At 43.1% G+C, this 26,017-nt stretch overlaps 1 protein-coding gene and 1 long non-coding RNA gene across 6 annotated transcripts in view; one reads left to right on the top strand and one right to left on the bottom strand.

Annotated features, from left to right (window-relative positions):
• The first annotated feature begins 11,326 nt into the window (after positions 1-11,326).
• KIAA0319 (KIAA0319 ortholog) overlaps positions 11,327-26,017 on the top strand; it is a 74,520-nt gene continuing 59,829 nt past the window's right edge. For all 3 annotated transcript variants that reach the window (XM_002915811.4, XM_034663508.1, XM_034663509.1), the window contains exons 1-2: positions 11,327-11,460; positions 14,937-15,679. In XM_002915811.4, the coding sequence (XP_002915857.1) occupies positions 11,406-11,460; positions 14,937-15,679 (798 nt within the window). In that variant the 5' untranslated portion in view covers positions 11,327-11,405. The remainder of the gene's footprint in view (positions 11,461-14,936; positions 15,680-26,017) is intronic.
• Positions 11,425-25,784, bottom strand: LOC109489078. 3 transcript variants are annotated; one of them, XR_004626334.1, is made up of 6 exons: positions 25,537-25,784; positions 22,557-24,406; positions 19,136-19,281; positions 14,497-14,563; positions 11,802-11,895; positions 11,425-11,552 (listed from the first exon to the last, which is right to left on the bottom strand). It is a non-coding gene; the product is annotated as an uncharacterized LOC109489078 (long non-coding RNA). The 3 variants fall into 3 exon arrangements; XR_002142016.2 differs by lacking the exon at positions 25,537-25,784 and having other exon boundaries at positions 22,557-22,637; positions 23,165-24,978; XR_002142015.2 differs by lacking the exon at positions 25,537-25,784 and having other exon boundaries at positions 22,557-24,978.

Here is a 26,017-nt window from a genome sequence, read left to right as displayed (position 1 = left end):
ACACGTGGAAAATAAAAGTTATTTTAAGTCTATTTTGCACGTATGGGTTTTTAGAAAATAAGCTGACATAAATCACCTTATGAAAAATCCACTGCGGTGAGAAATTATCAAGTAAAGTATCCATCTTAAAATCCCATCCTCCGCTGGGAGCCTGCTTCTTCCTCTCCCACGCCCCCTGCTTGTGTTCCCTCTCTCTCTGGCTGCCTCTCTCTCTGTCAAATAAATAAATAAAATCTTAAAAAAAATTGTGATTTATCCAAAGTTCACATTTAATTGGGAATCCTGTATGCTCATTTGCTAAGTCTGGCTGCCCTATTCATCCCCTGTCCCTCTGTGTGTCACATACATTTCCTGAGTATAACCTCGTGTGGGCTCTCTATTGCTGTTGTGATTTACTGAGGCTCTCGATGTTGAGTGGATCTCAGCCTCCAGTGACCAACTGTAATACAAGAATATTAACTTTATTTATTTATAAGATATTAAAGACATTCACATGACTCAAAGGGTACAAAAGGCTATTTTCTAAAAAAAAGAAAAAGAAAAAAAAGGAAAAAGAAAAGTTTCTGTCCCTGCCCTGTCCCTAATCATAATAAATATTGTGGTTTCTTGTATGTTCCTCCAGAGGGTAGTTCATTTTCAAGCAGATTCATATTTATATTTCCTCCCACCCCATTCCCTTTTTGCACAAATAGTAAAGACCATAATCACTATTCTGCATTTTCTTTCCTCATGTATCAATAGATCTTGCTAGATGCCAGCACGCTAGGAGTTTCCTCTTTCTGCACAAATGCAGGGGATTTTGTCATAGGAGCAGACTGTAATTTATTTAACGGATTCCCTGCTTACCGAAGTTTGGTTGCTTCCAGCCTGTTGGTTAATACACTATTGTACCCAGAAGTAGCCTACTGTGCATATGATTTCCTAAGTGCCCAGGCAGGTCCGTGGCATAAATTCCCAAAAGTGGGATTGCTGGAAGTACGAAGTGCCGTCCTGCCCTCCAGAGAGACTGTACCAATTACACTCCCGTCCGCGAGGACTGAAAATGCCCGGGTGGCCATACTCTCACCGATAGAAGAAAGTGGGAAGGTTTTTTCATATATGACCATCTCATAGGTGAAAAAATGATATCCCTTAGTTTTAATTTGTGTTCCCTTTTTTATTACTGACTTTGAGCATCTTTTGAGATATTTAAAAAGCATTTATATTTTCTTTTCTGTGCTCTTTTCTTTGTTGATGGACGTTTTCTATTGGGTGATTAATGATTTGAGGGCATTCTCGTTTATTAGGGAAATTATTCTTTGTAATGTGAGTTGCAAATATTTTTCCCACATTGTTGTTGACACTGACTTTATATATGGTGATGTTTCTATGAAAATTATTTATCCCTACCTTTTATTAATGGATCAGTTTATTCGTATGTTTTGTTGTTGTGACTTCTGAGTTCATATCATTCCTAGGTCTTCCTCACTCAAAGATTATGTAGTTATGTAATTATATGTAGTCTCCTGTAGTTTGTTTTCTTTAAAAAGTAACAGCTTTATTGAGCTATAGTCCATGTAGCATACAGTTCACCAATTTAAACTGTGCAGTTCAGTAACTTTTTGTGTATTCACCGAGGTGTGCACCCGTTACCACGATGTGATCTGGAACTTTTTCGTTACCTCCAAGGAAATCCTGTGCATGTTAGAATTTGCACATCATTTTACTCCAGTCGGGAGTAAACCCAGGCAACCATTAATTTACTTTCTGTCCGTATTGATGTCTCTTCTGAGTATTCCATATAAATAGAATGATCTAATTCGTGGTTGTTTTTGGCTGGCTTCTTTGAGTTGATTTTTGTATATGATGTGAGGTAGAGATCAAATTTCGTTATTTCGCATGTTGATATCTGGTCCTTGCAGTAGCATTCGTTGGAAAGACTGCTCTTCCCACACTGAACTATCTTGATACCTTTGTCAAAAACCAACCCCATGGTTTATTATGTGCTTTTAGGGTTTTGTTTTTTATGTTAGGAATTTATCTTAGTAAGGTGTGAGGTAGGCATATAACTTAGTATTCTTTTCAAATGTCTAGCCATTTTTCCCCATCTCATTTACTTTAATAATCAATCTTTCCCCCGTTGATTTGAGATGCCATTTTTTTTTTAAAGATTTTATTTATTTATTCGACAGAGATAGAGACAGCCAGCGAGAGAGGGAACACAAGCAGGGGGAGTGGGAGAGGAAGAAGCAGGCTCATAGCAGAGGAGCCTGATGTGGGGCTCGATCCCATAACGCCGGGATCACGCCCTGAGCCGAAGGCAGACGCTTAACTGCTGTGCCACCCAGGCGCCCCTGAGATGCCATTTTTAATCACATCGTTTAGTCTTGTAAATATTTGGACCCATTTATTGAGTATTCTATTCAGTTATCTATTTTTGCACCTATACCAATGCGTTTTAATGATTGTCACTTTATAGTATGTTTCACTGTCTGATAGGACTGATTTCCCCTTAGTTCTCTTCTCTTTCAAAAAATTCTTGCCTCCCCTTCTTTTTTATTCTTCCATGTGATCTTTGTAATCAGTTTTGTCCAGTTTCCCATTCCCCCAATTAGAATTTCTGCCAGAAATTGGGAACATAGAAATATATAGGTTTATTTAGGAAAAACTGACATTTCTGATGTTGATCCTGTCTGTCCAAGAACATCTGTTCATGTTTTTCTCCATTTATTTCATGTGTTTCCCACAACTTCCTATTTTTTCAAATATCTTGGTGAATTCATTCCTAGGTCTTCTGCTGCTTATTATTTTTTTTGTTTGCTGTTTTTGCTATACTTTTCTGTTATATAATTTACATTCTCTTCTTTTTTTAAAGATTTTTTGTAAAGATTTTATTTATTTATTTGAGAGACAGACAGAGAGAACGCAAGTGGGGGGAAAGGGACAGAGGGAGAAGCAGGATCCCCACTGAGCAGGGAGCCTGCTATGGGGCTCTATCCCAGGACCCTGGAATCACGACCTGAGCCGAAGGCAGACGCTTAACCAACTGAGCCACCCAGGTGCCCCCATTTATGTTCTTTTCTTGTTGCTATATTCTCCCATTATTTCTTCTAACTGGTTATTGTGAATGGTAAAAATTCTAAGAAAAACTAGACACAACTTGATCTTTTATTTATTTTTTTAGTTTAATCATTTGCTCCTCAAGGTTTAAAGATAGACAATTAGGTATCTTCTTTCTACTATACAGTCACCTTGTTCACTGTGGGGGAGTGCAAAGTTCTCTGTCATGCATACCAGCAATCTTGAAATCGCCTGTCACTTAAGTGTTTTTGGTTTTTTGTTTTTTTTTTTTTGAAGATTTACTTATTTATTTGACAGAGATAGAGACAGCCAGCGAGAGAAGGAACACAAGCAGGGGGAGTGGGAGAGGAAGAAACAGGCTCATAGCGGAGGAGCCTGATGTGGGGCTCGATCCCATAACGCCGGGATCACACCCTGAGCCAAAGGCAGACGCTTAACCGCTGTGCCACCCAGATGCCCCCACTTAAGTGTTTTTAACTAAAATACCCATATTTTTATTTAAAATGTGTGCTTACAGTAAGCATTAGCTTTTTTAAAAACTAAAATCATTAATAGGTGAGAAATTTGTAAACTAGAAGTCAAACTGTATCAATTTATGCTTTAAGATTGACCTCTTAAGAAGTTTATAATTTAGTTGGAGAGAAAATATACATATACCTGAAAAAATTAATTGCCCCCATAAGGAAGCATATGCTAGCCAGCATATAAGTGGTTTCAGAATTCTTGGGTGTATTGGCCACTTTAAAAAATTACTAAATTCTCATAAAGTTTTGGTCTTATATAGTATTTGAAATCTTTTTCTTTTAAACTTTTAAAAAAGATTTTATTTATTTGAGAAAGAGAGTGAGAGAGAGAGAGAGTGAGCGAGCCCAAGTGAGGGGAGAGGCAGAGGGAGAGGGAGAAGCAGACTCCCCGCTGAGCAGGGAGCCCAATGTGGGACTCATCCCAGGACCCCAGGATCATGACCTGAGCCGAAGGCAAATGCTTAACTGACTGAGCCACCCAGGCGCCTGTATTTGAAATCTTCTGATAAAGTTAATTCATATATTGGGACCCAGAAAATGGAGGCTGCCCCCTTGGACCAGTCCACATTACAAATCTAAACCTGAGTTACAGGAAACACCTGTCAGAGAACCCTAACGCACGCAGGTGGCAGTCCTCCAACTCCACTTTGGCTGACTTGCCTTACCTAGAAAATAGGACCTGCTAGCCTGAGAAGTTACTGGACCTCCCGGCCAACCTCCCAGCCTCTCATGCCTTTTATGCATTGGTGCTTCTGATGCTCAGTAAAGCTGTCTCTTGCTCAGAATCTCTCAGGAAGAATGCTCCATTGCTTGTGAGGAACTGTACTCCTCCAATCCAAGGACCTTGAACTTGTTGCTAAATTGTATTACTTTTTATTTGACATTCCATAAAGCAGCTGTTAACTATGTCTCTGCCATGAGCTTATCTGAACCAAAGCATTTTATAGCCCATGAACTGAACAACAACAAAAATGTGTGAGTAATGTTACTTATTAACTAAAATGACATCTAGGTCTTTATAATAGCAAGTTCAAGATGGGCAGTGGCTTAAAGGAGATAAGTTTATTTCTTCCTCAGAAAACGCGAAGGTTGGCAGCCCAGGGCTGCTCCGGCAGCTCCCTGTCTATGCTTTCTAGCACTGGCTTGCATTCTCGAGGTTTCTTCATGGTTGCAGAGGGCCGGCTGCCGGAGTGCTGGCCCTCATGCCCTTTCTAGGCAGCAGCAAGATGGAAAGAGGAGGAAGGCAAAAAGAGGCTTCCCTAGAAGTGCTATCCAACAGTTCCTTTTATATCCTTTTATATTTTATATGCCAGCAGAACAATCACACGACCTCACGAAGTGGCAGGCAGAGGAGGCAGGGCTGGAAACGCAGTCTTCTAGCTGGTACGCTGGCACTCCAAATAACAATCTGCGTCTTATTACTAAGGAGTAAGGAAGAATGTCCACTGCAGAGACAAGGGGCAGTCTTGGCCATGGTCACCCCCACCTTATTCTTGAGCCTCTCTCTTTCTGCCTCCTTGATGCTCATCATCCCTGTCTTGTCCAGGCCCTGGCACAAGAAGTACTCCATTATTGCCCGATGAAACATTTCTGTACTTGGCCCACGCCTGGGCCACCCCAATCCTCCATGTCACTCATTCTCTGACCCTATTCCTGAGCCTTACTTTCCTCATCTCTGAATGATCACTATCATCCAAAGAGAAAGACTGCATTTGGGGAGGTCTTCCAGCATGGCCTAGGGGTCATGGACAAGACACTCAGAGAAGGAGGGAGGTTTAAGAACAGAATCAGGCCAGAAATATCAGGGGTCAGAAGTATCCACTCTAGGAGCACCTGGCTGGCTCAGTCAGTAGAGCATGCAACTCTTGATCTCAGGGTGGTAAGTTCAAGCTCCATGTTGGGGGTAGAGGTGACTTAAAAATAAAATCTTAAAGAAAGAAGAAAAAAGATATATCCCTCCTATATACCACTTGATAACTTTTTAAATAGCTGCCATGTTAGAATGACCATGTTGAAATACCTAAAACTTCTTTAAAAATGAAAATTATAATTGTATCTTATTAATGCAAAGGTAAGATGTGTATGGTTTAGGGGAAAGAAAAAATACAGGTAAGAAAGGAAGAAAAAAAGGAAGAGGAAAAAAATCATGAAAGGAGGAGAAAAATTATTCTCACCAATTTTCACCTTTGGAGGGGAGTTTCTTTCAGATCTTTACGTGTATAAAGTTGATCTGTGCAGAGTTTATTTAAGGATATATGGGTTTATACTATTTATAACGTTTTGAACTTGTTTACCCTTATTTTAAAAGTCCTATTTTATCATTCAGATGCAACTTTACCTTTGACAGAAATTTTCTTTGGAAGGTAGACAGTCTATGTGAATTCTTAAATATTTCTCTTCCCCTTTACTGAAGACATAAAACAGGAAGGTGGGCAAAAGGCGAGCAGCAGGACAGAATGTGACCCTTATCAAGCAAATTAGCAATTCAGAGACTGAACAAGTCAGAAAGGTCTTGGTAAGGAACCCAAAGTGGAATATGCTTACTTTCCAGAACCATAGTTGTGGATGCGGGGGCTGCTGCAGGGAAGGCTTGAGATCTGACTCTGAAACTCGGTTTCCAATGGGAATAAGAACTATTTCAGAGAGCGTTGTTGTGAGGATCAAATAGGAAAATATGTCAAAACATAATTTAACACACAAAGTACTACCTATATATTTAAAAACACAAAACTTATAAACTGTTAGAGCTGAAAAGACTTTTGGTAACATGTGGTCCATATGCCTGTTAATGTTGAGGAAAAGGAGGTCCATTGTTTGCTCGTATTAACATACTAAATAAAGAGAACCTTAACTATGGTTTTGGGACTAGGAAATGCCCTTTTAACTGAGAACTGTTTTCCCTGAGAAAATGACAATGACTTGCTGTCCAGGCACAATATGATTGTGAAAGTACATTACACAAGGGTGTCTGCCAAAGCGCTGAGGGGTTGGAAATGGGGCACAGTCTGTTTGCCAAGCCATGAACCCCTGGAGCGGTGTCTGTCCTTTTCTTAATTTGGACAGAGGTACCCAACGGAATGGTAGAGGACTGGTCTTCATCCATGGGATTCTTGACCATCTCCCCCTGGCTGACGGCAGCATTGCTATGCTGGGCCGCATCTTCGGCAGCTGACTGAATGCTCTTACTGGAGACACAACTGCTCTTCTCTTGCCTTTTGGGTAGAGTGAGTGGTCAGTTACTACAGATGGGAGATGGCTAGTCTTCCCTTCTATCCACTTGCCATCTCAAACCACACTTTTCTTGCTGGAGAGAGAGGAAGTTATTGGTAGCAAATTGTTTGCACTACCAGGTTTTCTTCTTCTGGGGTCTTAAGTAGGAAGCTTTTGGGACTTTTACTGAATGCTGACATTCCCCACTTTAATTTATGGAAGTTAGTGTTCTGATGGCCTCTGTTATTGTGACATGGAGAAGTGTTATGGCCACCTGCTGACTTTACCTTAGGTCACCTTCACTCCTTTCTGGTCTCTTAGTCTATGTCAACGCAGTAACACTAGGCCTTTTGAGGCCCCCTTCTGCCTCCCCTGGGCACGGGCCAGTGATGGTTGCAGGATGGGCAGCAGCCTTATTCCAAGGGGTCGATGGCAGAGCTGTCAGTGAAGTTGAACAGAGGCATTCTCATGATTTGAGTTGTTTCCTGATGAAGACTCAAAAGCAAGGTGTAGCAGTTCTAAAACCCTTCTTCCATAGAATGCTGTGTTCAGTGTTGTTTGTAGACTCCTTGTCCTTCCCAGGTGCCTCTGGTAAAGTAAATTTGTTCTGAGGACCCACAAAGGGAGGCTGCCCAAGTGGCCCAGCCCATCGCAAATCTAAACCTGAGTCAGCCTGCACTTATGGAAACATCTGTCAAGGACACTAACATACACCAATCACAGTCTTCAGACAGCTTTAGCAAGCTTACCTTACCCTAGAAAATAGTTCCTGCTAGACTTATAAGGAATCCCCCGTCTCCTAGCCAGTCACGCCCTGTTCTCTTGTTGCCTCTTCTAATGCCTGTAGGAGCAGAAAAATTTTCCTTCTACCCTTCTAGATTCTTTGGCTGATCTAATAATCAAACTGACATAAGGCAGATCAACAGGAGGAAAACCAATTTCCTATGTGTGGGAGCCCCATAAAAATATGAGAATATGAGACCCAAAAAAGCAAGCCAGGTAGTTAAGGCTTATATAACATCCTGAGTTAAGGAAAAAGTAGCCATTTAGGGATACAAAGGGGAGAAAGGCCATTTACAGGAAAGAAGGGGATGTTCGAAACAAAGGTTGCCTTGTTATACAGATAAGTTTCTTAGGTAAAAAGCTATCTCTAGTAATAGCTCTCTTCCTGGAAGTGGCTGCCTTTCCAAAGTAAATGTAGACAATTGAGGGGGAGGTATAGAATTTTTCCTGAATCTGCTGGGTATTGATTACCTTTAGCTCAAAATAATCTTCACTCCAAAGTGGCATGCTTTGGGGTGACAAATTCTGCTCCTCCTCGTGCTCTGTAGAATTTGCTCTTGCCCACACTCCTTGGGAAGAGTGCTCCGGTCACTGCGAGACACTGTATGCCCCCAATCCATGGATTGTTTTCCCTTGAATGAAGGACATCAAATTCATTTTGAAATTGTTTTAGTTTTGTTGTTTGAACCTCTCCTGTCCCCTAGATTACCACATTGCTCTTGAATGATGACCAGGAGGCCTGTGTCAGGGCATAACCCACTCTTTGTTATCCCTCCTCCCCTTCTCCTACATTCTGAAATTTCTAAATGTCCTGGGTTGCTTCTAGAAAGGGTGGTGGGAGGAGGGAAGACGAGGAGTCTTGTATTCTCCTAAAAGGCTTGAGTGTATGTGTGAAAGGGAAGGGAATAAAGGTGTGGGTGGGGTAAGAATGGTTTGAACTGGAGCGACAATCTCGTTTACAAGAACATAGCAACCTGTAACCCCCAGCAAGTTTCTGACACACTCATTAGGAAGCCCTTATCCAGGTGTGCTTACTCCTGGAAGCCTTTGTTACATACTTGAAATAGCAAGTACTTGGAGTCCAGACCTCCTAGTGTCAGCTAGTCCTCTTACTCGACCATAGACCCCCAACAGTTAAAACCAGAAATAGACAAGACCCCTTAACTGATGCTCTACCTGAAACCCATTGTTCTTATTCTTGAGGCATTGATGAAGATGTTTTACAATGACTGGAACATTCCAACTGCCAGGAAAGCCCTAATAGTGATGTAAGGCCTAGAATTCCATACTCCACACGTCCCCTTCCCCGCCCATGATCGTGTGCTGAACTTCTGACCCCCATCTACGATCACATGCTCTCTACCTACTGTCTTGCACATACCCCCTCCTCTCTCCCTCTTTCCCTATGAAAAGATGTCTCTCTTGCCAGCAGAGAGCTCAGTTGTTAGGGCTTGAGCCTGCCACCTCCACCTGCTGTGGGCACCCAAAATAAGTCTCTTCCATTCTCTTTTCCAAACCCTTCTTTCGAGTTACTGGCTTCTCTTGCAGTAAGTTTACCTGAATTTGTTCAGCAGCAGTGTTGGAAAACCCAGCCAGGAACTGTGTGTTCGAGTTTGTCTAGCATCCTTGAGATTCTCTGGGAGGGAACAGTTGAGGCAGTGCCCAGGGTTTACCCATTTGTTTCCTGAGTTAGTGATGACCAGTAACACTAGTACTGGTTTTTCAGCCTTGGGCAAATCAGTGGACATTTTTTTTTTTTTTGGAGATTTTATTTATTTGACAGAGAGAGAGAATACAAGCATGCGGAGGGGCAAAGGGAGAGGGAGAAGCAGGGTCCCTCCTGAGCAGAGAGCCTGACGGGGGACTTCATCCCAGGATCCTGGGATCGTGACCTGAGCTGAAGGCAGATGATTAACCAACTGAGCTACCCATGCACCCCTCAGTGAACTTTTTTGAGCTTCAATTTCAACTTTTTTTTTTTTTTAAGAGTGAGGTTGAGGGAGGAAGGGCAGAAGGGAAGGGAGAGAGAAAAGCTCAAGCAGACTCCACGCCCAGTGGGGAGCCTATTGTGCGGCTTGATCTTATGACCCTGAGATCATGACCTGAGCTGAAATCAAGAGTCAGACGCTCAACCAACTGAGCTATTCAGGCGCCCCTCATCATTTTTAAAACAGAGGTAATAATATTGCCTGGGTTGTTACGAAGATCACATTGAAGAAAGTGCCAGACAAAAATAAAAGTGCCAGTGTTACATTTGTTGACTCTACCATGGTAGTGATTATAAGAGGCATCATTATTTTAAATACCACTAAGGAAGAAAAAAATCCTGTCAGTTATTCACAGCACATCATTTTCTTGTCAGAAAATTTCTGCACATTGAAATAGATTTATTTGGATAGATTTTTATCATAAATCATCATTGTGAATTAGTAAAAAGGAACTATAAGTGAATAGAAATTAAGGTATTCTTAAAGTTCCCTACAATCTTGATCTGCTGAATCATTTGTTAAGGTGGTTAGTGCTGTCTGAGTTTTTCCCCACACAACATTGCCTGTGTACCATCATGAGCATTGGGAATGCAATATTTCTTAAAAGAGTGCTTCATACTGTCTTTCTTCCAAGCCTCTGATACCAGTTCTGCATAATCAATATGCAGGCACAAGTAATGGCATTTATTTCCTGTCCAGCACTTGGCCAGCTGAGGACATCCTGATTTCAGGGGTGGTACAAGTATGAAAATATGTACCTATTAGAATTGACAAAATATAGTAGTGTGATTGATTTCATCTTATTTCATAGGTTTGGGTTTGTAAGGGAAGCAAGTATTGGAGATGAAGAATTTCCTCTGCCCTTTAAGGTTCTTCTAGCTGAGTAAGAGTCAAATTGACAGGAAACTGATTAACAAGGAGGGAATCAAATTTAATAGTGTATATATGGGGAATCCGCACAGGCATGGAAATTCCAAAGACAGGCAGAACAAGGCTTATATGATGAGCTAAAGAGAGGGGTAGGGGTCTGAGAATACCAAGGGGAGAAAGACAGGAAGGTGGAAGGCAGGTGTTTGGAAACCACGGGTACCCTATTATGTAGAGAAGTTTCTTAGGTAAAGAGGAATCTTTGTTAATGTCTCTCTTCCCGGGGCTCCTGGGAGGCTCAGTTGGATGAGTATCAGACCCTTGATTTCAGCTCAGATCATGATCTTAGGGTTGTGGGATTAATGTCAGGCTCTGTGCTCAGCGGGGAGTCTGCTTGAGGTTTTCACTCTCCCTCTCTGCCCCTTCCCCTGCTTGCACCTTTGTGTGTGTGCGTGCGCACACGTGTGTGTGTGCTCTCTTTCTCTCTCAAATCAATAAATCAATAAATCTTCTAAAGAAATAGTTCTCTTCCTAGTACAAGTAGGCAGTTGAGAGGAGATAAAGAGCTTTTCCTGAATCTGCTGGGTTTGGATTGCTTTTAATTCAAAATAGTGTTCATGCCAAAGTGGCCCATTTTGGGGCTGCCTGCCCTTGGCCCCTACAAAAGCATGGAAGCCTCTGCCTCATCTCAGGAACTGTACTTTCTGTTTGCACAAACTTAGGGTAGATGGTTTGCCTGGAATATGGCCCTGTGGCATTAGGACAGGCTTCCCAGTGACATGAATAAATCATAGAAATAATTTTGTATGTTTCCTCATTTACCTATTCTTTTTCTTCCTTCCTGTCTGCTTTTTTATTTCCTTTGAAGTTTCTGAGTCCAAATCCGGTTCCTAAGAAACATCAAAGGAAGCCTGCACCAGAGGCCTCCCAGGGTCTATTTGGAAGCCGGCCTCCATCCACTGTGTGAGACGGAATGACACTCTCTACCAGTGTGCTCTCTTCACTGCTGCTGCTGGCGACTGTTGCAGGTAGGAAGCCATCACCCTGGAGACCCTAGCATCACACATGAGCTTCCTGTATTTGGCTTAAACGACTCAGATCAGAATCAAAACAGATGAACCTAGGGGAAGGGAAGGAAAAATAAAATAAGATGAAATCAGAGAGGGAGACAAACCATAAGAGACTCTTAATCTCAGGAAACAAACTAAGGGTTGCAGAAGGGGAGGTGGGTGAGGAGATGGGGTAACTGGGTGATGGGCATTAAGGAGGGCACATGATGTAATGAGCACTGGGTGTTATATGCAACTGATGAATCATTGCCTTCTACCTCTGAACTTACAGAAAAACAAACAGAAACAAAACAACTCACATCATCCTGAAATGAGGTGCTGTGTGTTTGCTTTCCAACAGAATTATTTTACGTATAAAAGGCACAAAGGCAGACCTCCTGCACAAGTGGTTTTCTGAAAACAGGAATTTAAATAGTTTTTTATTGTCATCACAACTTTTGAAAAGATAAAGTCACATTTTATGTATACTAGGAAAACTTTATATATTTATTTAAAGTAATTACATAGTCAATCTTTTTGGAAAGCAAATGACCACACTCTCTCACCATAAATCTTTATTTTCATATATTCTTCTCTGCTTGCTTACTGTGGACATACCCACGAAATCACTGGTGAGCAGCAGTTCTGGTGATCCGTGTCCTGGCTAGGCCAGCGAGGGCCCCTATGAATTTACAGAGGACTGAGGGCAGAGATAAAGCCAGGGAAGCGGATTTGATGTGCATGGATTAGCAAAGTGTGGTGAAGCCCTCATGAGGCTTACCTGTGTTACAACAAAACAAAACAGAAATTCCACTGAGTAAACGTAAAGATCTAATTAGCTTTATTCAAGGATTCATGACTTGGGCAGCGTTCCATCTAGAAGGTGGGAGGGAGCTCTGAGGAGCTGTAAAAAATGGAAGGATTTTAGAGGCAGAAGTAGACAAGGTCACCTTCCCTTAGGGGAAGGCAGGCAGATGACCTCAGGAGTAGGGTCAGGACTTTCCAGACTGATGAGTTTCAGTCGCACTCCTGGAAGAGGCTGAATCTGCCGTTACAATCAGGTCATCTCAGTGAGGCTTAACATAAGTGATTCCATTTTGGACCTCTTTCTTTTTAACACTGACAGTGACCCTTGTTAAAATGCAGTTTTACCTGCATCCAGACCTACTGAACCAGCACGCCTGGCAGGTGCGGCTCAGGGGTCTGAAGCAGCTGAATTACCGTAAGCCCCCTTGTATACAGGGGCCCCTTCAGAAAACGCTACCACTGGAAAAGCCCTGTCATTCCCACACAGATTACTAATGCTTGAGCACTTTTTTTTTTCTTCTCTCAAATCCCCACTTTTTCATTCCTTTTTGCCTTTTTCTTGTGATTTTTCCATTAATTTAGAATTCCTGAGTTACTTTATTAGTAACATAATTTGCAATTTGCCTGTCTTCCCTCTCTCTCCTCTCTACCTTTGACAAAATGCTAACCAATGGTTTCATCGACTTGTCAACAGTCATGGAGTGACTATGTCCACAGATGGGGCTGGACAGTGTAGAGGGTACGGACGTGGGTGAGTCTTGTCTGGTCTCTTCACGAGCTTTTTTTGAGTCAGTCTGATAGAGTCTAAAGTAATTATGGCCACTTGGCCCAAAGGAAGCATGGTTTCGTTGTTGGAAACCCTCGCAAACTTCTTTATTGGGCACTAAGACCTCTGCATAAGGTATGTCTGTCCATACAGATCATCCAGGTGATTTTTTTGCAGAACAAAGGGATGTTGTACCCCCAGAAGTGTATGACAGTCTCCACCTGACTGAAAACTGCTTTAAACTTTTCCAGGGCTTCTGCCATGGAAGGTTCTCCTTAGCCACTGAGACAGTTCACTCGCTTTAGGATCACAGCCTGTCTTCTGGACAGTGGCTTCTGACGCCGTTTTACAAGTTGGCTTTTAGGCTGCCTAGTGGCCAACGCCAGAGATGAAACATGGCAGTTTCTATGGATCGAACTGTCCCAAAGACTTCAAGGGAAATAAAGCCTATCCTACCGTGTGTGAGAGAAATTTCTAGCTTAGGTCTTCATTTAATGGCCACTCAGGGATGTAGTGGTATAGCAATATTTTTGAGAGTATAGGTGGGAGTCCGAGATTAACTGTCTGCTGTACACCCTTCATCTCTTGGTTTTAGTTAGAGATGCTATTTTTTTTACGTTCAGCTGGAGGTTTTTCTCCCCCCTCTATATCCGATATTAAGCTTTTTGTTAGAAAATCAAAGGCTAAAACTATTAAGTAGATTTGCATTTGAGAAAATATCCTTTCAGTTGAATTAAAGTAGCTTGCTGGTAGCTTATTCATTTGGAAAGACACATATCCATTACATCTAATTCCTATTAAATTGGACCAATTAGACTTTCCTGCAGAGTCAGTGTTTGGCACTGGACAACCCTTGAAGATTTATAATGATGATCACATGCACACAGGTGCGAATGACATGACTCCTACACTCTGTTTACCCACTTCGCTTCCCTCCAGGTAGAAGTGCTTTCTGATTGTCGCTATGAGGAAAGTAACTGTACTTTATAAAATTGTCAGTGACGAGCCCTCATTAGGAAAAAGATCTCTACCAACAAATAAAGAACAGAAGTGACTTTGCCCCTGGATTTCAGGGAATGGCAGTCTGCTGCGGACGGTTCTGAAAGTCTCAGTTGCTGTCATTTTGTCTTGTGGGCACCACTGTGTCTGCAGAGCTCGGGGGAAGCGCCGCCCTCATACCTGCCCTGTTTGCCGCCTGGAAATATTTGTAGCTGTTTAGAATCTGATGAACGCTGGTTGTTATAGGGGCGCCCGGGTGGCTCTGTCGGTGAAGGGTCTGCCTTTGGCTCAGGTCGTGAACCCAGGGTCCTAGAATTGAGTCCCCTGTCATCGGGCTCCCTGCTCAGCGGGGAGCCTGCTTTTCCCTCTCCCTCTGGTCCTCCCAACCCCCCCGCTTATGTTCTGTCAAGTAAAAATCTTTTTAAAAACCCCAAAATACAGACCTGTATTGAGAATGAGTTTTTCTCTCCTTTGATATTTCCCTGTCAGTTGACCTATCAGCAGAATAATCTGTGAAATTAAAAAAAAAAAAAAGCAGTTTAACAGAAATAATATGTCGTCTAATGTAAACCTTTATAACTGAATTTTGGGTGAGGACCAAAATATCATTAACAATATAAAAGCAGTACACAGATGGAAAAGAACACTTCTGTTCACTCCATGAAAGAACGTGAAGAGAGAGGCTGGAGGGTCCAGTGGGCAGGCAGGTGAATCTCAGGACAGACGGGTCGGGGTGAAGGACGGGAGGATGAAGGGTGGACAGGTGCGGCGAGGGAGGGACCGTGAGATAACACAGGGGACTTCCTGACGGACACGCCGGGTGTTGATGCGCTTGCGGACAGGGCTTGCCTCCCTTCCTCATCTGAGACTGCGTTGTTTGCAGGTGGGGCCTGTAGCCCGTGCAGCGAGGGGAGGACGTACGCCAATGCCATCATTTCCCCGAACCTGGAAACGACCAGAATCATGCGGGTGCCTCAGACCACCCCCGTGGCGGACTGCACGGCCGCGTGCTGTGACCTGGCCAGCTGCGACCTGGCCTGGTGGTTTGAGGGCCGCTGCTACCTGGTGAGCTGTCCCCGCTCGCGGAGCTGTGAGCCCAGGAAGATGGGCTCCATCGGGTCCTACCTCACCTTTGTGCTCAGGCCGGCCCAGAGGCCCGCGCAGCTGCTGGACTACGGGGAGCTGATGCTCAACAGGGGCGCCCCCTCCGGGCTCTGGGGGGACTCACCCGAGGATATCAGAAAGGACCTGCCCTTCTTAGGCAAAGAGCGGGGCGCAGAGGAGACGCCGGAGTACTCGGATGACTACAGGGAGCCTGAGCGAGACCCCTTCCAGCCCCTCGGCAAGCGGCCGCCCGGAGCAGGTGCCCAGGACACCGACTGGGGCCCGCTCCCGGGTGGCCGGGTGGCTGGCAACTCCTCAGCGGGACACGGCCTTCCAGCCGCAGCCGAGAAGCAGGAGGACCCTGCGCCCCATCAGCTGGACGAGTCAGCGCGGACCCCGGCCCTCAAACAGTCCTGGGAGAGCAGGTGGTGGCCTCCCTTGGTGACAGCTCCACCTTCAGGAGAGGCATTGGGAAAGGAGACTTCTTTCCAGGAACAACCCGGCAATAGCTCTGGAAAAGAGGTGGGCCTGGTTGCTCAGGGCTGGGGGGCCGGCGGGAGGGGCTGTGTAGGCTGGAGGCTGGAGGCTGGAGGCTGGAGGCTGGAGGCATGGGAAGACAGCTCTCAGCGCCTTCCAGGTAACAAAATACCCTGTTCCTCTGCTGTGCCTTCAGGACCAAGTACGTAAAAGAACCGTGTTTCTGCCCTCACAAGCCAGTCACCTCACGACCACTCAGCACTTCTCCCTCGGGGTGTCTCTCCCAGTATCTCAGGGAAACGATGATATTAAGATGATATTAACCGAAGTCCCGGGAGCCGTCCCGTAGGCACAGCACACTTTTCCAAAGAAAACCCTCAGGGTTTGTGTTAGACCCACTTCCCCAAACCAGGGCTTAATACATAACCTGACTGCTGTTCAACCTTCCCCAGGGAGGTAGTCTTAATCGGTCATTCTGGAACTTCCCAGCCTGCACCAGTGAGGTAATCCACTAATGAGACCCTTTTCCCAAGGAGGTGACCCTCCCTGAAATAATCCTTTTTTTTTTTGTTGTTTGCAATTGCCTTGTCCTGCATTTAAAAACTTTTCCTTTTTGTAGCCCTATGGAGCTCCTTTCTGTTGCTAGATAGGGTGCTGCCCGATTCATGAATCATTCAGTAAGGCCAATTAGAGCTCAAAAACACACTCAGTTGAATTATTGTGGATTTTTTTTTTTGAGATTTTATTTTTAAGTAACCTCTACACCGGATGTAGGGCTTGAACTCACAACCCTAAGATCCAAGAGTCACATGCTCCACCACTGAGCCAGCTGGGAGCCCAGAATTGTTATGTAACAGACTTGGTGGCAGTCACGGTGGGCTCTGAAGCGCACTGCTGAAGGCAGTCAGGGAGCACAAGAAACACAGCCGTGGCGCTCGTGGACCCCTTTCTCAGTTCTCTTCCTCGCCTTTCCAAAGGGCCTGGGAAAGCCTCCCTCAGTTCTGGGCTCTGCTCTCCTTGCATTGAGCTCCTGGTCTCACTTGCTTCCCAGAAGTTCCCCATCTGTTGGAATCAGTAGCTCCACACTGAGCACTGATGTGATTTTATGTGAGGTCCGAGAGCCAATGGTCAAGACAGAATTCTTGAGACATTCTCAGTGCAAAAGAGGTGGTTCTGTTCAAACTCCAGGACAGGACCCTTGGGCAGAAAGAGCTGCCCTGGGATTGTGAAGAGCCATCGGTTATAGACTTTCCAGTTGGGGGAGTACAGACAAAGGAAGTGTTCAAAAAGATTGCCCTGTCTTAAGACTCCCAGGCTCCTGGAGGCCTCCCTATTGTCAAGCTAAGGTTGTTTTTGCCTCTAGCAAAGCATTACCAGGAAGACAGTGGGGAGTTTCCTGGAGGAATGTTCTACTCTGCCTGCCTCAAGTACTTGTCCGGGGGCTGCAGGAGGTAAGGACATTGAATTTTATCTACATTTCCTTTTGCCTTTGTTCTCCACATCAGGACCTGCAGGCACTTTGGACCCCAGGCCCCCATTTGACTGGAACCCTTACCTTGGTTCTGGCCCGGTGGCAGCTACAGCCCCATTGGTTGAGGTCTGCTGCTTCAGCCCCTTTCCCGAGCCCAGGTTCCACGTTGGGAAAGGCTGGAATTGCGCACAGGCCTTCTCTTGGCCAGGACGCGGTGACATCACCCGCTTCCTGCGCCTGTAGCAAGGCGTGCACAGGCTTGTCTTGTTCTCTGTAGATGGAGCCCGGCAGAAAGAAACGGGGTCCCTGCATTCTAAAGCATTAGGCACACCACCTCTGGCACACCTGCTTACTTTGTGTGGAAGGACTACAGTCCCCGAAGCTGCAGACGTCTATACAAACGGCAAAATCTAACTCAGCCTGGAATCGCAATGGCCATCATGAGGAATGTTGCAATGAACTAAGATCACTTAGGAAGTGCCCTTGGCAGCAAGGATTCCCAAATTGCAAACAGAACGGGGATACCCATTTTAACTGACAGGCAGCAGCCTCCAAAAATCTTCAAAATTCCCAAATAGCTTCATTAAAAGACTCATTTCAAAAGGCTAATAAAAACTAAGTACTCTTACTTCTTCCCTCCATCCTCCTTTAATGGAGTACTCGTTCCAGTAGTATTCTCTCTGAATTGTCTTTACCGGACTGTAAACAAAAGTTGGCCTAGTGAATGACTTTACAGACACCTGGATATCTGCTCTTAAAGGAGGGCCCCTTAGGGGTCCCTCCCAGAGTTGAGGAGACTATGAGGGAATTTCAGTAGACTGGTAACTTATTCCCCTTAAACAGCCAAGGGACACTAAAAATTAGTGGAAAATCTTTTTATTCTTTTTTTATTTTTTTTTAGATTTTATTATTTGACAGAGAGCACAGCAGGGGAGTGGCGGGCAGAGGCAGAGGGAGAAGCAGGCTCCCCTTGGAGCAGGATCCCGATGCAGAACTTAATCCCAGCACCCTGGGATCATGACCTGAGCCAAAGACTTGACTGCCTCAGCCACCCAGGTGCCCCTAAATTAGTGAAAAATCTTGCTAAATTCTGGTAATTACCAGAGCTACAGATGGGACCCTGGAAAAGCCAGACAAGCCAGCGAAGGGGGACGCTTCTAACCAGACTCAGCTCTCCTGGATCTCTGGGTGCACTGGCTGGTAGAGAGAAATACATTTCACAGCGTCCCTTTCTTTCTCAGTGCAGCACACTGGTTATTGACCTTTGGGAGTGACTCAAGTGTTTATACCCTCTAAAGTCCGAGAGTCCATGAGGTGGTGTAGTATTGCCACAGTTACTGACTCTTTGTCCTGGCCGAAACCTGACAAGACATTTGGAAGGATTTAATGACTCTACGATAAGAAAGTTGGCCAGATTGGAAGGTGATATTCAGAGCCCGATAGAATTTTTTTTTTTTTTAGGTCTCTTCCCTAAGCTAAATATACCCAGAGGGAAAGAAAAACCTTCTGAGGCCTTTGTGCAAAATTTACTAGAAACATTCCTAAGGCAGACAACTCTTAAATCTAGAACATAGAAATCTTTTGACTTCCATCTTAGTTGGAAATCTCCCTGATATATAAAAGCAAACTAGGGGCTCCTGGGTGGTAAGGCGGTTAAGCGTCAGACTCTTGATTTTGGCTCAGGTTGTGATCTCAGGCCAGAGATGGAGGCCCGCACCTGGCTCTGCGCTCAGTGGGGAGTCTGCTGGAGATTCTCTCTCCCTCTCCCTCAGCTTCTTCCCCCACTCGCACTCTCTCTCTCTCTCAAATAAATAAAATCTTTATTTTAAAAAAGGCAAACTAAGGATAATGTAGTTGGATGGGCGGATCAACCTGAGATGTTAATTCACTTAGGCAACATCAGGCCCACGTCTTTGAGGAAGAAAGAACAGCTATCCTTACCTCACAAATCTTGGCAACCCTAGAAAACAGCCCAGAAACAATTCAGTCAACCCATCCTTCTTCCCCATATCAAAACCTCCCTTATTTACCTCAAAAGGCTCCTAAGTATTGTCCTTAGGAACCAGAATCCTTCTTGCAGGAAGGTAGATTCTTTCCCTGTGCCTTTGAGGGATAAATGTTAACTCTTTTCTCGGCCACCTCTTTAAAGTACAAACTTAAGGGAGGTAATTCTTACCTAAAGGAAGAGAAAAGGGGAGGGAGAGACTTTTAAAAAAATACAAACTGCTCCACATCTTCCACAGGTTACTTGTCAAGGAAAAATACAAATGTCGAGCGTCTTCTCCATAAATATTAATAGAAAAAGGCTTAGCCATCCAAGCAGGTAACCTTAATTTGATCCATCTGTTCTTTTATAACTTGCGAGTTTTGTATTATTGTACCTGATTCGTGGCAGTAATATCAAAATGAAGCTACAAGGTCTCTGTTCACGTCTATCTGTATGTTTCTATGTATCCATACATATGTCTTACAGATGTGTGGTATTTTTCTAACTCTGGATGATATTGCCAAAGTTAATTTGTAAGAGAGCTGTATTTAATTAGCTTAAACAAATAAGTGCTTATATAGATTCAGTATTCATAACAATTCTAAAAATTCCTTTTTAAGATGTTATTTATTTATTTGAGAGAGAGCAGAAGTGGAGGGGAGGGACAGAGGCAGAGGGAGAAGCAGACTCCCCGCTGAGCAGGGAGCCCAACATGGGGCTCGATCCCAGGACCCTGGGATCACGACCCGAGCCAAAGGCAGACGCTTAACCGATCACCCGCCCAGGCGCCCCCAAAATTCTGAAAATTCTATTTGAAACTAACCCAAATGCTTTTTAGGTTCCGAGGATCTGGGAAGTTATTCAGTATTAAAACCAATTTAAGTTTGTTGGTTTAATTAAAATAGGCATGACTTTAGAGTTATCCACAATGTTGGACACACAACTTCTACCTGGTTTTATTAATCAAATAAATCCTTGTTATCTCTTACAGAATTTGTCATCAAGAAACATAGCTTGGGAGGGGCCTGGGTGGCTCAGTCAGTTAAGCATCTGATTTCAGCTCAGGTCATGATCCCAGGGTCCTGGGATTGAGACCAGATATGGGTTCCCTGCTCAGTGGGGAGCCTGCTTCTCTCTCTCCCCCTCTGTCTCTCCCCCGCCTCCCCACTTGTGCTCTCTCAAATAAATAAAATCTTTAAAAAAAATAGACTATACAGCCTACAAATATTATACAGTATGGAATAAATACATTAGAAAAAGAAACATAGCTTGGGATGATGTCTGACTTTGTCACATCTCATCAAGTTTCTAAACATAATTAAGAGCAAGTAAATAGATGTAAGTAGGATAAAAAAGTGTTTAGGTGAACTTTTTAAATAGTTTCCCCTAATCTGTTTAGTAACCTAAGACTTTAAAGTTTCGCTAAGTTAAATTACATAATGGACAGTCATTAAGTATCTAGATCATTTCTAAATAAGATAACATACTAATGCATTATTTAGTAAACACGGGTTTCCTTTTGCAGAGGAGCTAAAGATAACTGGGTCCAGTAGTAAACATGTCCTGTGTCACACTGAGAAGTTCTCTATGAGAAAGTGTATGTTTCTAGAAATAATGAAAGTATTTTAAAATTTGCCAAGCTACAGGGTGCTAATATAAAAGACAGTTCATAATTGTTTACTTGTTTATTTTCACTAAAAATTAAGGTTTTATGGTTTAACATTGTAATATATATATTTTTTTAATTTTTATTTAAAGATTTTATTTATTTAGTTGACAGAGGGAGAGAGCACAAGCAGGGGGAGCAGCAGAGGGAGAGGGAAAAGCAGACTCCCCACTGAGTGAGGAACCCTATGTGGGGCTTGATCCCAGGACCCTTGGATCATGACCTGAGCCAAAGGCAGACACTGAAACAATTGAGCCTCCCGGGTGCCCCAAACGTTGTAATATATTTTTTAAGTCACGAGAAATACTAAGGGAAACATCTCTGTATGGAAGGAAAGTAGGATGTGTTTTTTCAGTAAAAGACGGTATGAGAAATGGAGATATATTTTTATAGAAGAAAAAGAAAATTGTCAAAAGTTTATAGAAAAGGAATCCTTGAAAGGGATTTTATGCATGGGGAGGGCTGGTTAATATTGGAATAAATTTAAATAAACTAAATGAATTCTAATATCAAAACTAATGTGGTGCGAAATTAGAATTTGGTTTTCTCTGTGTTAAAAGGACAAAGTTTTCTTGAACTCTTGGTCTGTTCTTAATAAGATTATAAAAGATTTTTCTTTACCTTCTAAGTAAAATGCCTAGAAAACAAAGATTTCATCTTGCCAAATAACTTCCTCTGTCTTTACGAGGTCTTTGGGTACTTAAAAAAGCAGGTGTTGTCTATTAAAAGAGCTAAGGTACTTTCTGTCAGTGTCTTCAGTCTGTCCTGTGGTTACAGGATAACTGAGTATTGTTTTACAGTGACCCATGATTCTCCTTGAAATTCCTAGAAATCCGACCTGTTCTGCTATAATGTTATCAGTCAGGATTCTAGTTATTATCTTAAAATGTTATATGTCACAGAAAAAAAACAGATTTCCTTGTCAATTCCTTCATAGGGAGCTCTCATCTGATCCCTAACAATGGATCTTTTAAAAAGTCTTTTGTCATTTATTTATGAGAGTTATTGCTTTTCTCTGATACTTTGCAAAGGCGTTCCTGCAAAAGTATTTCATCCTGAAGGAGATGCAAGGAAAGGACTTTGGACAAGCAGAGGTTTCTGACAACCAAAGTGAGAATACCATAATGCTGAACTGATTAAGAGTTTCCAGAACTGATGGAACACCTGGATTCAAGGAGAACAAGAATTAATTACATGGGACTGAACGAACTAAGGCGGGTGATTATGATTTTTACGACTTCTTGTTTGAAACAGTGCCATCCTCCCAGAATCAAAGAAACCTTTCCTCTGAAGCTATCTGTATGTCTCTTCACCTGCAAAATCTGGATGGTTTTGTAATTAGTATATTCCATTTGATTGATGAAAAAGTCACCTTTTTTTTTTTTTTTAAAGATTTTATTTAGGGGCACCTGGGTGGTTCAGTTGCTAAGTGTCTGCCTTCGGCTCAGGGCGTTGATCCCAGCATTCTGGGATCGAGCCCCACATCACGCTCCTCCGCTGGAAGCCTGCTTCTTCCTCTCCCACTCCCCCTGCTTGTGTTCTCTCTCTCGCTGGCTGTCTCTCTCTGTCAAATAAATAAATAAAATCTTTTTAAAAAAATAAAGATTTTATTTATTTATTAGAGAGCGAGCATGAATGGAGAAGCAGACTCCGTTGAGTGGAGAGCCCGACACGGGCTCAATCCCAGGACCCTGAGATCATGACCTGAGCCAAAAGCAGACGCTTAACCGACTGAACCACCCAGGTGCCCTTAAAAGAGTCACATTTTTAACCCAAGTGGCTTGCTCAGTGATCTTACATAACTGAGTTCCAGTTTCTCCAGAAGTCATGCTCCAGATGCAGCAGGTGGTGGTGTCCCCAGTATAGACATCTTGTTCAGCTAAAAGATAATCAAAGACTCTCCTATTACTAAGCATAACTTTGGCCAGAAAGTCTAAGCATTTTTGCTGGTCAGGCATTGTTTCAGCGCCAGATTACTCAACGTGTTCATGAGTTAAGGTGTTGTTCCGGGTCACAGCCTCATCTGCACTCCAAGGAAACGGTGACCTACCCACAGAAGCTAATTTCGAATTATGAATGCCCTCTGGTTGACCTTTTTATCTCAATGGTGTAAACTCAGGGAAGTTGACCAGCTTGTTGTCTCAGTCTGTGAACAGTTACGACAACATTAGATAACCCGAGGGGTACTGTTCGGTCATGCCCACTGTCTAGGCATTCATGGACCAGGGAGAGTGAGAACCCCACCAGACAGACAGAGGCAGACCCTGTGAGGGCACAGACTTCCCGTGGAGGTGGCTGCAAATGGATTCATTCACGGGGATTGTTACATTTGCCTGATGATGCCAGCGGTCAGTTAGGGGTTCAGAGCATTCAGCCTGAAGTAACATGTTCTGAGGTCGAGGTTACCTGCATCAGCAGTGGCCTGGGAGATACACGTGACGGCATTATCTTCCCAGGCCCGTGCCAGAGCACAGGAAGGAAGAGGAAGAGAGGGTTTGACGTTTAGTTCAAGGATGGAGTATCGATCTGGCCTCTTGGGAGGAAGCAGTCTACCTCGATGTCCACTGCTTCTCTTCCTCGCGCATTTGATTAGAGGTCTCCAGGGTCTCCAGGACCTGATGGGAGGCGCAGCCCTCTTCAGCTGTGACACGTGTATCCAAGGTTCAAGTCCGTGAACTTCAGTGAGGAGCTGGTCTTGGCCCTTCAGAGGAGATTCACGGGGGCCTTGTTCTTAGTGGATCCTCATCAAGGTGGGAGAAAATTAGAAATGTTAGTTTGGTGAATCCTCGCCAGGTATTTGAGGAAACCAGAAGAATTCAGGATTCAGTCCAGTTGAACAGGTATATAACAAAATCTCAAAGACAATTGACAGGACTAGATGTCTCCATGTCGACAGAAGTGCAAATGTAATTTTTCTCTCTACATTCGCCCTCATTTTTTTACGAAAGATAATCATAGTAAAAGTAGTTTGTTTGCATTAAATTTGGCCTGATTATTTACATGATTATTTACATAAGTGTAGCGAGAATAGTGATGGAACATATAAGCTGTTACAAAAGACTGCTTTGCTGGTACCTTTTAAACAAGGTACCAGGTTGATTTTTTTTTCCCCAAGGGGCTTTATTGGCTCTGGAAAGTCAATTCTAGTTCCTTAAAACTGCCTGGCCATATTTGAGTCTATGTGCATCTTTTTCAAATATGATAATCCAGTCTAAGCCTTGGTAACATAACCAATGTTGTCAGTTGTGTCCTGTTACAAGAACAGATTGTTATAGGCCTATGCAAATAACTATTGCCATAAAAAAATACTCAAAAGCATTTCAGAAGTCTGGAGGGGACAGGTAGGGAGACAGAGTAAATATTTTATCTTTGTTTACAGAGGTGTACTTTATCAAATTGTTTTAAGTCATAGATAGCTTGAGAGAAAAGGTTTCCTTAAATCTGGAAGACCAAAACATCAGAGAATAAGCACTGTTTCATAAAGATCGTAATCACTCGCCTCAGTTCATTCGGTCCCATATAATTAATTCTTGTTCTGCTTGAATCCAGTTTTTTCCATCAGTTCTGGAAACTCTTATCCAGTTCAGTTTTATGATCTTAAAGTTGTCAGAAACCTGTGCTTGTCCAAAGTCCTTTCCTCGAATCACCCTGAAAATGAAATACTTTTGCAGGAACACCTTTGCAAAGTATCCAAGTATTTTTTGCTGCCTGACTGCCACTCTCCTGGGGCGCAGGCACACCCCGGGAAGGGCCTGCCCCAGTCGGCTCTGCCTTAGTGCTGCAATATCCCCACCTGTATGAAGTTGACATCTGATGCCCGGAAGGAGCAGCTGGACAAACTGGCCAGGAAGGGCCTGACTCAGAAATCAGTGTGACCCTGAGACACTCACATGGTGTTGCATACGTATGTTTTGTGACAGGCAGTAAAACCTCGAGAATTCTTAGATCCGAAAGACTTGCTCCTGATTTTCCTGAGGATCTGTACCAATTGAGCAAGAAAGCTATTGCTGTTTCATAGCATCTTGAGAGGAACAGAAAGGATAAGGATGCTAAATTCCGAGTGATTCCTGAAAAGTGTATTTACCAGTTGGCTTGATATCTTAAGACCAAACGAGTCCCCACCCGTACTTGGAAATAGGTCATCCACAGCCTCTGGTTGCATTAAATCTGTGTACTCGAGCAATGAAACCCTGGTCTAACTAGAAAAAAAAGTATCAGAGCAAAACAGTAACTCTCAGGGTGCCTGGGTGGCTCAGTGGGTTAAGTGTCTGCGTTGGCTCAGCTCGTGATCTCAGGGTTCTGGGACTGAGCCCTGCATCAGACTCCTCGCTCAGCGGGAAGCCTGCTTCTCCCTCTCCCTCTGCCTGCTGCTCCCCCTGGCTTGTGCTCTCTCCTCTCTCTGTCAAATGAATAAAATCTTAAAAAAAAAAAAAAAAAAAAGATTCTCCCTCCTTATGTCCCTCCCCTGTGCTCGCTCTCTCTCTCAAATAATAAATAAATCTTTAAAAAAAAAAAAAACAGTAACTAAAATAAATGTGAAAAAGACTTTTTAAAAAGTCCATTGTTCAGAGATCTGATGAGAGTTCCTGATAATGGAATCAACAAGGACAATTTGTTTTCTTTTGTGACATACGCCATTTTAACATAATGACTAGAAAAAGGGTATTATCCGTGTACAATTAACATTATACCGAGATATATCAGACTTCAGGAATTTCGTAAAATTTCTTGAACACTTATACACAAATACAACATAAAGAAAGCTTAGTATTACTTACGATTTGGCAATATTTCCCATGTCATTTAACATATCAAATAAGCCTAATTAGTTTAACATCTCCCTTCTATAAGGACGGAAAATAATTTTTTGGTGTGATTTTTCCAGAGACACTCTGGAAAATCCCAAAGTTAATCTGAGTTCAAAAGGATTTAGAACTTGATTTTTGGAAGTTTGTCAAACAATGTCAAAAGGTTTTAAGACACTTAGTCAAATATTAAGTGAAGTAATAAGTTATCCATTTACCATAGTAACAAACGTTTCATAGGCAAATATAGAAAATTTTTTAAAAACCCACAAAAATAAAAGACCTTAGATCTTTTAATAGAGAAGAGTTAGCTTTCATGAGTAACCAAAAGGCCTGATCATGAAACGCAGGAAATTATTTTTTGACAAGATGCAAGGTCTTCATTTCTTCTAGGCAGATTACTGAAAAAGGCAGAGAAAAAGCTTTCATAATCTCTTATCAAGAGCAGCCAGTC

The sequence above is a fragment of the Ailuropoda melanoleuca genome, chromosome 6, assembly GCF_002007445.2.
Source record: "Ailuropoda melanoleuca isolate Jingjing chromosome 6, ASM200744v2, whole genome shotgun sequence".
Lineage (NCBI taxonomy): Eukaryota > Metazoa > Chordata > Mammalia > Carnivora > Ursidae > Ailuropoda > Ailuropoda melanoleuca.
The sequence above is the reverse complement of the archived record's forward strand: the minus strand, read 5'-3'. Positions and strand labels throughout refer to the sequence as shown.